The 12,393-nt window shown below is 38.0% G+C and overlaps 1 protein-coding gene across 5 annotated transcripts in view; it reads left to right on the top strand.

Annotated features, from left to right (window-relative positions):
- The first annotated feature begins 310 nt into the window (after positions 1-310).
- tbc1d4 (TBC1 domain family, member 4) overlaps positions 311-12,393 on the top strand; it is a 38,190-nt gene continuing 26,107 nt past the window's right edge. For 2 of the 5 annotated variants that reach the window (XM_044132621.1, XM_044132620.1), the window contains exon 1: positions 395-2,897. In XM_044132621.1, coding sequence (XP_043988556.1) covers positions 2,508-2,897 — 390 coding nt within the window. In that variant the 5' untranslated portion in view covers positions 395-2,507. Of the gene's footprint in view, positions 2,898-12,393 lie in introns of all 5 variants that reach the window. The other 3 variants (XM_044132619.1, XM_044132617.1, XM_044132618.1) reach the window with 3 other exon arrangements.

The raw sequence follows: 12,393 nt of genomic DNA, 5'->3' as shown, positions 1-12,393 counted from the left end.
CTATGTAATACTATGATTCAGCAGGGGAAGCTTGTAAACAGTAAACCTATTTGCAGTTTACAAGCTCATACTCAATACTCATAGGCCTTAAACACGGCTTTCATTAAAAACTGTCCTCAGGAATTACAACCAACGGGAGCCCAGAGGAGGCTGCGAACATTCCTCATATTGCCATGGGAAACACTTTCCATTTAACAGCTTCTGTTTTGTTGGGGGGAAAAGGCGGAGCTCTGTGCTGTCATTTGTCACTATGGCAAGAGGTTTTATAATTTAACACCAAAATACATCAACTTTCTAAAATGTTAAAAAAGAGAGACAGGTAATGTATATTTTCTAAGTTTATGTGTTTTGTAGCTTTCAGCTACAAGACTTTTGAATTGTGACAATCATTGGTACTATATGATTTTATTTTTGAAATCTAAAACTTCATTTAAATATTGTATTTAAATAGAAATGTCATTAAGGACATCCTGTCGTAAGCAACTAAACAGCATTTTCAGACTATTTTCATGTATTCGGAACGATAACAAGAAGCAGTTTATTTCAGAATACAAAAGGTCAATACAAATGTACTGGCTGCCACATCAGAATAGGTTGGACTCATCGACCACAAGGAGAAGACCAAAATGCTTAAGATCAACTCTAATAACAACCAATGGAGGAGGCACAGTCTTTCATCTAGCTGGACAGTATCATGGACCAGCAAGGTGGAACCGATGCAGATGTCAAGGGAAAAGCTGGCAAATCAAGAGCGACATTCAACCAGCATACAAACATCTGGGCATTGTTATGGATTCTGTGTTTTTTTCTATCTCTTATCTGCTTACACGCATAATCATGTTTATGTGTGACTGCCGCCAGTCGTACGTAAACAGACTGAAAGTGATTAGACTAGCCTTTAGGGAGAGTACAGGTTGCAGAGAATAATAAAAGCTAAACTCGCGCTACAATCTTTGCCTCACTTGGTTGCATTCCTAAGATGTGCTAAGTGACGCCCAGTGCTGGACGGTGAATGTCACTCTGTATCTGTTCCATTTGTATGACTAACATGGCTTGTAACATTTGATCATTTTTTGGCACTAAAGCCTGTTATATATATATATATATATATATATATATGTGTATATATATATATATATATGTGTATATATATATAAAACCAAATCTCATTATTTCTCAAGGTAATTTACACTGAGGGGTTCTGGTCGGGACCTGGAGCTGGTAAACAAACCTGGGTGGTGCACAGTGACAAAAATGAATGAACTCCAAGAGCAACCAAAGAGCTGACTGTTCATTTCCAAAGTGAAACCTGGAGGACCAAATAAAACCTCAAATAGAACAACCTCGACACGTCAGAAATTACAAATTGAACAGGTACTGGTAAATATGGAGGGCATTGTACAACGGGGTGTTATGACCATACTAATAAAAAATTTAATTACCAGACTAAACTTCGTGTTACGACAATTAAATTGTACAAGAATAAAGTTGAAGTAATATGAGAATAAAGTTATATTTTGTGAATATATAATATCACAATATTAAAGTCAATATCATGGGAATAAAGCCACAATACTGTGAGATTACAAATTAAATAATGCAAAAAGATATAATAGCATGAGAAAAAAGTTTTAACTTTACAAAAAATAAAGCAGTTATGACTATTCCCGTACAACATTATTCTTGTAATATTATGACATTATTTTATTTTACATTTTCTTAGTGTGGCCCTAATTTGACCTTAACAAAAGTTAGTTTGGTGTTCTTTTGAATATATGTTACAACGGTCTGCCATACACCCACCCGCTTCCCCAGCACATGGGATGTCTGGGAGGTGCTTCACAGCCGCTCCGCCTCCGAGACGTTTGGGAAGAAAGGATCACAATCAAGGGACTGTTCTTGAAGACGATTTACCAGCATCAATATATTGATCGTGTGCACGGAACTGATACAACCTCACAAGTCCACGCGCTGTAGGATTTCAGGATCTGGATGGTGTAAATGCTCCGCGATCTGTGCACCCTGGAGGGACGTTCAGCGCGTCAGAAAATCAAGTTCTACCAAACGCCTTGTGTTTACACAGGAACCATCCAAAGCCACGTTTTAGCAGGCAACCTTGAACGAAGTGCAGCACACAGTGCAGAAAACTTTTAGCTGTTTATCCCAACAGAGGAGCGGAGCAGTGAATCAGACTGCACGTATGCGATTACTTTAAACCCCTTGAGGGGAGAAACAAAAAGAAAAAGAAAAACAGTGCATCGGATACACTTTTGACATTTGGATAACATGGAGAATTGCAGCTGATCGAGCACATGTTGTGCATGTAGCAGAGCCCCGTTGTTGCCACAAGAGCATACATTGTGGAACATGGAAATTGCTACAAAGTAAACCCAACGTCGTTTGGACTGGGGTTGCAGGGAATGGTCCAAAAGGGAGAATTTAGAAAGTGTTTTTAGTTACCCGTCGCTGTCTCGCTAGTTCTGTTCGGAAGAGTCTGCTGGGTCGACATGGAGAGCCAGGAGGAGAAGGAGAGCAGGACGGACAAGCGCTTCGCCCTGACTTACGTCGGCTGGTGCTCGCTGGACAGGCGCACCACTCTGCCCATGCTGCCGTGGCTGGTGGCCGAGATCCGCAGGAGGAGCGAGAGGGGCGACTGCGGCCCCGTCATGCAGCCCAGAGAAGTTCAGCTGCTGCTCAACTCCCCCTTCGTCCGCTGCGTCCCCTCCAACAGCAGCAATTCGTCGGTCTTCATCTTCGAGCACAAAGCTCAGCTGATCTCGCGCTTCATCCACAACAGCAATGACCTCACTTGTTTTTCCTATCTGCTGCGGGGCCAGCCGGACAACCCGGAGTCCGAGATGTCCTGTCACGTCTTCAAGGCCTGCGACCCGAACCAGGTAGGCGTGCTGAAGTTTAGGCACACAAGCCAGTGGCGATCCTTGCACGAATGACGCCCTGGGCGAGCCACTCCATGTGCAAACCCCATTTTCATCCTTTGGTGGTTAAATAGACCCGATTTTAATGTTAATATGTAGAACTGATTTAGACATGAGTCAATGTTGTGTTCAAGTACTACATAAATATTTAATCTATGTGTGCCATGCAAAATGTATGAGTTAGTTCATTCTTGTAATCAGGGTTGGCGGTTGAATTATCACCCCTAGTAGCGTTCAAGACAACTGGTGAAATCTGGGAGGTGATATTTCAGATGTTTAATTGACTGAGCTTAAAAACAACCACAGATCAATCACAAAGAAAAGTTTATAGTCATAGCATCAGATTGTAATTATGTTAGTACCACAAACATTTACATTTCTAACTAATTATAATATTTTATTGTATCTATGCTAAAATGCCAGATCACATTCAATGTAGTCTTTATTCTCAAAGATGTTTTAGATTTGTGTTAAAATTTAGATTTTTACGGAAGGCTTCCCAATGGTTTGTGGAGGAAGGGGCTAAGTGGTTGCTTAGCTTGCTTATGCCTTGGTCCAGATCTGCCTGTAGTTTAATTTTTCCCATGTCCCTCCTTCAGAAACATAATCTTCATCAAACAACAAAAAAAGTCTCCAGAAATTCTGAAAAGTACAAATGAAAATTATAATCATATCAATGTTTGGAAAAAGTCTTATTTATTTATTAGTATTTACAAGTAAATACTGATAAATAACTGTAATTATGATCAAATGTTGTACTTTACTGGTGGATGGAAACAGCACATGATAGTCTAAAGTGTTGTACAGGCCATAGACTGATGAATAGATGTACGCTGTTAATCTATCCATCAGATGTTGAAACGACACTAAAGTGCATAAAGTGTTGTTTATGTTTCCAAAAAGAAATATGTCAATTGTTACAGTAATTATTTTCTGAAAAAAATCTATCATAATTCATAATTTTCCAAACATAAGACTGGGATTACCATGGGGCGACAGACTTTGCCTTTTAATCTTACACAAACACAGTATTATTTTTGACATTTAGTCCAAACATGTTTATCTTACTATTAAGTATTTAGGCCACTGGTTGGAGGGAATAATATTTGGCAGTTAATCCATTCACAGTCCTTTTTCTGTTTAAGAATCTCCTTAAAGTCCAAATAAAATAACATATGTGCATACACAAACTTCTTTAAAGAATTTGCTTAGATTGCCTTTTTACACAAACAATTCTTGCAGTATTTTGTCATTCCCCATACATTTCATAGGTGCTTTTAGATAGCAATAGATATTTCTATTTTTTTTTTTCAGATTCCAACCTAATGACCTTTCTACTCTTTTTGCTGACAAATCCTCATTGCAACCCTTCACAGTCCTGAGATGCAAAGTTTTCCAGCATCAATATGCTTCTGGGTTATTGATGTCAATTGATAGTAACTGGGAAGCATGGTATCAATAATTGACATTGATCGAGCAATAAAATGCATTCGTCCGAGAAAAGTGTGGGCACGGTGATGCATATAAAACTGTTTTGTTAGACGCAAGCATTTCAGACATTACAGCTCTCACTTCTCATTTTGGGATGACTTCATGTGATGCAAAACTCACTTGTAGGTCAGCTGTCTTTTTAAGCTTAACTGTATTTTGGGTGTTCAGTGCCACAATAAGCACTAAGGATAAGCACTAGCTTAAGAATTGATACCCCTTGATTTTTGCCACATTTTGTATTTTAATGAAATGTTACGTGGTAGACCAACTAAAAGTAGTGCATAATAAGAAGGTGGAAGAAAAATGTCAGTTTTCAAAGCAGTTTGTATATACAGTGAATGACCATTTTAAATGTCTTGACTGGATTTAGATCTGCACTTTGACTTTGTTTGAACTTTTGGGTCAATCTGACACATAAATAAGCTTCGCTCTAAACCATTCCAGTGTAGCTTTTGCTGTGTACTTAGGATTTTTGAAAAAAAATATTTAGGTGAACTTCTATCAAGAAATCTCTGCAACCTCTGATTTGTTTTCTTCAAGGAAACAAATTAGCAGCTAGCTCCTTCCATCTTCCCATCAACTCTAACCAGATTTTTTTTGTCCCCACCACCATATTTCACCGGAGGTGTGTGATGTTTGTTTCAGTGGTTTACAGCCAAAAAGTTTCATTTAGGTGTCATCTGACCAAAGAGGCTTCTTCCACGTATTTGCTTGCCTTCTAGATGACTTACGGCAATGTTTGCCGGCAAGCTGGATTTTTATGTCTTTCTTTGATTAAGGAATTGCTTTTCTCTTGACACTCTTTCTTAAATGTCATGTTTGTGGGATGGAGAGCTAGTACTTGTCCTGGCAACAAATTCTCCCACCTGAGCTGTACATCTCTGTCACTCCTCCAGAGTTACCTTGAATCTCTTAGTCGTTTCGTATTTATTTGCATTTATGCTGAAACTAAATTATACCCAGTTGCTAATTATTTGAGCAGAACTTTTTAGTGGGTTAAATAGAATGCAAATTTTTACATTATTTCAGATTTTCCTTATAACTCACAGTTATGTGACAGTCTGGTGTTTAGTCCCAATGAAACACACTGAGGCTCTCTGCATGTGTTATTTGTATCACTTTTCTTACAGTAACTCTTTGTTGTCAGTTTGTGTTTTCCAAATTGGAGCTGTCACAATCGATGTAGATGTGACATTTCTCCTGAAATCTGAACAGTCACCATATTGAGTCAGCACATTTAGATGCTGATCAGCATGCCAGTCTTGAGTAATAAACTGAAATGTTGAAAACATTACAAAAACCAGGAACGTGGGAGTTGGTGTTTGAAAACCAATGTGCTATCTTGCTTTCTTATCGGTGCTGAAGGGCCGTACCGGGTGGTTCAGTCCTTGAGCTTAGGAGTTCACCCCAGCAGCTCTGGTGCATGTTGGGATTTTTGCTTGGCTGTAAATTTGCTATGAAAAGAAGGGTAAAAAATATATATATCACAAGCTTAATGAGCAATTTGCGAGTTTGTTTTTGCACATCTAAACATCAAGGATGTTCACATACGATTCCTTCCCAGCCTGCCACCCAATCTGAAGCTTCACACTGTCTCGTGTTTTTCTTGTTTCCCCAGTGACCCGGGAAACATTCACAAATAATGTTCACAAACGGATATGCTTGGGTTTTGCGCTTATGTCAAGTCCGCCTGTGTTGTATCATGTTTCCAGTGGTATTTGGAGGGCTTGAGCACAGAGTCTCTTTTGCGCTCTAAAATAAGAGTAGAAGTTGTTAGCAGCCTCTCAGCTGAAGTCTGCAGTTGGAGAGACATCGTGAACATGCTTCAGTCACTGTTATTACGCAACAAAAACTGGGCTGGGCACATGCAACATATAAGAGGTGGACTACGTGTGATGGTCGGGTTTTTCTACCCATATGCCATCGTCATGCACAATGCCCTGCTGTGACTATTGTTACTGATTTGATTATCTGCCAGGTGTATCCTCTGTTTATTCAGAACCAGCATCTTGTGCTTTTGGAAAGCTTCTGTTTGTCTCGGCGCAAAAGTTCAAAGAAACAATAAAATATTGCTGCAGACTTTTAGCTGACAGAGTGGTAGCTGCTTCCAAATCTATTCTTAGCTGAGGACATGGTGGGAACTCATTGTTTAAAGCCAGAGTCAGGAGTCCTTGCATGCATTAAATTGAAGGGAAAGGTTAAATAAAATAGGGAGAGGCTTCCCGCATGACTTGTGGCAAACAGCAAATCTGATTTTGCATGCATAAAGAAAAAGTTAAACATTTGGAAATGCTGTGAAAGCAGGTTCTGTCTCTATACTTGGTTGGTCACGTGTCAAATCAGGTTTGACTTGAATTTCAACTTTAGCTCTCATGTATAAAGTAAGAGTTTATATCCAATCATAAAATATATTTGAGGTGTGTTTCTTTAAGAGTTTTGTCAGATTAACATCATAGTCAGAGTTAGACATTCCACTGTGTTTAACCTTTCACCTCCTCAGAATCTCAAAGATTTAGTGTGGAGCTCGAAGCCACAGTTACAAATCTAACTTTGACCCTGTAATAGCTCCATTATAAAGCCAACAATAGAGAACTTGAGCCTGCCCATCACATAAACCACAAGCTCCTCTGCGTTTTATGTTGTGATCTGAAGTGGAATTGGACCACTGGAATCTGTATTCTCCTTTGATAGCCAGAGAAAACGGAGGTGAATCTGAACTGTACCACGTGCCGTTGCGCTTACAAAACATTGTGGAGTGAGAAAACTACCAATGTTGTTGGTTAAAGGAGTGTACTGCATTGGCGAGTCGTATTTCACTGTTAATTACAGATTGAACTCCTTTGCTTCCTTTAAACCTTTGCAGCAAGTTATTATAGCGAGCCATGCTGCCTCTGTTTGAGAAGTGAAGATTCAAAAGCTTATCATCTTACGTTGGTTTATGTCGCTTTTCAGGTGTTTTAGTCATTAATGGGCATAGCAGCAAATCTGTTGTGAAGTCAAATTAGAAAAGGCATTTTAAAAGGGGTTAATTGCCCTTTTACAAGTTGACATTGCAAGTTGTAATGTCAATTTCTAACTTGACATTGCAAGTTTTTGTGCTGTCAAAACTTGGACTTCAATCACAAACACGGCTAAACATAATTACAGTTTAGCAGAGAACCGACAAATGGAGAAATATAATGTCTCCCTATTAATTTTGTTGAACTCTCACCGTTTTCTGCTTTTTATTCGCTGATATTTAAGAATGACAATTCATCCAGATTTTTATTTCTCCTGTAGTTTATCTAACTGATTGGATTCTTTGGGATTTATGGATAAAATTATTTGAGTATCATCAGCATAAAGAGCTATATCCCATACTGTGTGCTGCGATGAGTGGAAGCATATAGTAAAGAGAACTGAACATGGACAAACTGGGATCTGTCCGACAAATATTACTAAAACAAGCCCAAAGCTGTTGCCTTGATCCTTACAGCATGTTTGAGTCTTCGTAGGAGAATTCTGTGATCGATTGTATCAAATCCAGCAGTGAGATCTAACAAGACCAGAGCAGACGCATGTCCATCCTCTGCAGCCATGAAAATATTATTAGTAGCTTTCACAAGTGCTGCTTCAGTACTACGATGAACTCTGAAACCCGATTGAAGCGCTTCACGCAGGTCATTGTGGGGTTCATCGCTGAACTTTATTTCAGGTAAATCAGATTAATTGTAACAGAGCAAAACTGAATGCTGAAACGGAATCAAAAATGCTTGACGTTTTAGCAGTTTTGTGACATTAAAAACCAAAATTTTCACAATAGTGAAACTTTTATTAATAGACCAAAGTAGGTAAAATGGACCAGCTCTCAATTACTGTTCTTTTTTTATTGACACAATAACTGACGCACACACAATGATTAATTTGGCCATTAGACACTTAAATTAGTCCAGTACAGTAGTCTTTTATTCATTTTTAAATCACTGTCAATCAGAACAAGTAGTTCCTATGTCTAATTTTCTTACCTGCATTTAGTTGTGCATTTTGTTCCCGTAACTATTTCCATTTTTCAGAGTAATTTTGAGATGATACCTCATACAGTATGAAGAAATTTAGTATTGACAATAGAAAATGAAGGCGATAGCCATCTGTCGCAATATTTAACTCCCAATATTTATACAGCTACATTAGTTGATGACAAAAAAAATAAAAAAACCCGTTTTGTTTCACAGCCATCTTTGTGGATCATGTTGTAATCTTCCACCTCGTGCTAAGGTGACATAAGGGCCTTTCTGTGTTATGTTGGGACATGAATGTTGTTAAATTCGGCTGCACCGTTTGTTTTCTTAGGTAACCTTTGACATTTCACACAGAGTCTTCAGTCTTGTGGGTTCAGGAAAGAGGAGTTAAAAAATAATCTGACCAGCTGTCATTCAACATAAACAATGACGCTGCACATTACCTAGTTTAATTATTTATTAAAAATACCAAACTAAAACTGGGAGTGTTTAGAATACTATTTAGATGCTGCAATAACCCCCTCCGCCCCAAAAAATAAAAAAATAAATAAAGCAGTTCAACTGAGTTATGTTGTCACCAGACAATTTGGAAAGTGCAAATCATCTTTAAAATGTAATCATTGCTGCTCTTCTGGATAAACCATAACATTTCTGGAAGTATTTACCTTGAAGACATTTGGTCATCACTATCAGCACTACTTATTGAAAACAAGACGTGCTATGTGAACACGGACACCTTATACCAATTGTGAAACAAGGAGCTGAAGACCTGAGGATCTGGGTTTGTTTTGCAGCCATAGTACCAGAGGTCTTTGCCGGGATTGAATCAACCATGAACTCCTCTGTAGATTGAATTATTTGGGAGTCAGATGTGAGTACATGCCCTCAAGCACAGCAGCAAGTCCACAACAGAAAACATATTAAACCCCACTCAGCAGTTTTTCATTGAACAGACATGGAGAGCTCTATGTTGCCTCCTGCTTGAAAAAAATGTGAAACTGTGGCTGAAAGTGAGAGGTAAATTGACCTTCGCATAAAGATGTCCATTGATGACTAACTGTGGTGTTGAAAGCTTGTTGCGGTTAATGAAATGAGTTAACCAACCTTGACTTTTAACTTGGTAAATATAACATTTAGACAGGGTCCGTGGACTCAAAACGTAACATATTTTCAGTGGTAAAGATGAGAGCTGTCTGACAAAATACTGTAAAAATAAATAAATAAAAAAAATCTCCTTTGAAGAAAATGTTGGGGCTCCTTCACTAGCTAAACCAACAATGAGAAATATGGGGAACAAACAAAGTCTTGGAAAATGTTATTATTTCAGCTCATGGTTAATAAAAATTCTGAATGCATTGGTTCTGCAATTAGACTTGGTGTTTATTAAATAAAGCATGGCATGATGTAGTGTTTCATGTTTTCAGCTCAGTTGTAAAATATACAAAAAATCTTTTTTTTTTTTTTTTTTTTAAATTTAAAGTTAGCTTTTATTGTTTGTTTTGAACTGTTCATTGAATATCTGTTCTTGAGATAGAGAAGCAGTAGAATAGGAAACAGTTTAGTCTTTTTTTGTGACATGAAGGTTGCAGCCTTGGTTCCCTTTTAATATACACAACACCTTAAAAACATATAAGTTTCTTAATTATTCTGGATCTTAAATACAGTTGATAATAGATACCTTTTCTTTTACTTCTTTTATTCCCAGTTTTAACAAGGACTGGGAATCAATCCTTCTTAAAAGTCCAGTTTTAACAAGGACTTTTGAAACATTTAGGAGATAGAGAATCCAAGTGTCTATTTTTTTCCTGCTTATTGTTTATCAACCCAGTGGTAACCTATATTTTTATAAGAAATACAACTTGGCTTGCCTGCAGAAACAATGGATCAGTGTAAATGATCTATCTGACTGTGGGGAGGTCATAGTATTTCACCACGCAATCCATCCGCTCATGTAATGTTTGCTTTTCTCCTGGACTATAAAAGCTGGGCTTCACTGCTGGCGTTTATGTTGACAGTCCTTGCTCACACCCAACATTGCTGTTATGGTTCCACAGATCCAGGCAGAAATGGGTGAAAGTTAAATCAGCTTGACAATGAGTTATTATAAGAGTTATATTTCAACCGATTTTAAATGGAAAAAGCCAATTCTGTCCTGGTCCGTCTCCTTCTACCTGGAACAAGCTGCTTTACAGCCTCTATTTTGGGTAGGTTATAAATAATTGATAAGCCCAAATGGTGCTATGGCGTCATTTTACTCATGCATAGTAAAGCAGGTTTTTAAAATCTTAAAATGGTCCAGTCATGTTCCCCTCGGGGTTTGCGGAGACAGTGCTGCTTTGATTGAGCGAGTCCGTGGACTCGCAGAGGTGTCTGCTGTCCAGTCTGTCAGACCAAAAGTTTCCATCTTCATTTCATCTCAGCTTTTTTTTCCCACCGTTGATGACTTGTGTCAGGAAATTGGCTTCTTCAGCCTCACAAGATGTCAAAGAATTATTACAAAGAAGATTTGCAATCCGCTAGCAAGATAATTACAGACTTCTTTTGAGAAGATCACTTAGCAAGCATGTCCGACCACCCCTAATTTTCTTTCTAGTTTCAACACCTTGTCACCAGCTTCAATCAATCAATCAATCAAACTTTATTTGTATAGCACATTTCAGCAGCGAGGCATTTCAAAGTGCTTTACATCAAATCAAACACAAAAACACAATGCAACATAGAATCAACATCAAAAACACAACATCAAGTCAGATTCCATCAATAAACTTGCAGTTGATTACGTTTCAAATACAACTCTAAACAAGTGGGTTTTTAGTTGAGATTTAAAGGAAGTCAGTGTTTCAGCTGTTTTGCAGTTTTCTGGAAGTTTGTTCCAGGTTTGTGGTGCATAGATGCTTCTCCTCGTTTGGTTCTGGTTCTGGGGATGCAGAGCAGAACCAGAACCAGAAGACCTGAGAGGTCTGGAAGGTTGATACAGCTTGTCACAGATCAGCTTTTGAAAGTTTTTTTTTTAACCCTTGCAGCCGGATGTAAGGCACAAACTCCCTTTCCCTTCCTTGCAGGAAAATTACAAGAAATCTTGTCGGGATTTCTCGATGCCCTAACAGGAAATCGGTCAAGTGTTTTGCAGGATGTTTTTGTTTCAATTCCAGCCATCCTCTTCCCGTTTTCCTTCCATTTCAATTTGATGCCTCTTCTTCTACTAGTCTCACCTCTAATGTGTTGTAATACATTTATAGAGTGCATGAATCCACTGTCTTAGCTCTCAATATTGTATATTAATTTTGTATTTGCTCAGTTTTCTCTTTATCTTGTATAGATATAAAGCAAAAATAATTGTCTCTTAAGTTTCCAGATATCCCTTATGAATTTATCTTACAAAATTTATGTCTATTGGTTGTTTTCTCCCGTATGAATGTTACCAGGCTGCACTGAGTGTATTGATAGCACAGACTCTTCCTCCACTGCTGCACTAACAGGCTCACCTTCAGATCTCTGGTTTCTTCCAGCCCTCTGTTTTGTCTTCAGTCCAGTAACGTATTGATTTTTCCATGACTCCTTGCCTATTTCTTTTGGAGTTCAGTCTGTTTGTTTGAGCCTTGTTTTCCACCAAGGCCTTGGTGTTTTTTCTTTCTTTTCTTTTTTTTTTTTGCATCAAGTTATTTATTGTGCAACATAAAGTCGGATCATGTTTGCTATGCAAAATAATGCATGAAGTCAGGAAATGTCTTCTAAACGTAGTTTTAGTGATTCACATTGACTTTGGTTTGTGTTTTACACAGTGGAGAAAATATTTGAATATAATTTCACTATTTTTCATGCAAGTGATCATCCAATGAAAGCATTTTTTTAGGCTTTGTTTAACTTAATTTTTAAACCTTTTTGCGTTGGAAAGACATTTATGTCTCTTGAATTTGTTGTGTTTCAACCATAATTTTTATTCATATTTTCTTGTGATTTTATGGACT

This window comes from Gambusia affinis, linkage group LG11 (assembly GCF_019740435.1).
Source record: "Gambusia affinis linkage group LG11, SWU_Gaff_1.0, whole genome shotgun sequence".
Lineage (NCBI taxonomy): Eukaryota > Metazoa > Chordata > Actinopteri > Cyprinodontiformes > Poeciliidae > Gambusia > Gambusia affinis.
This window is presented reverse-complemented; position numbering and strand designations above follow the sequence as displayed.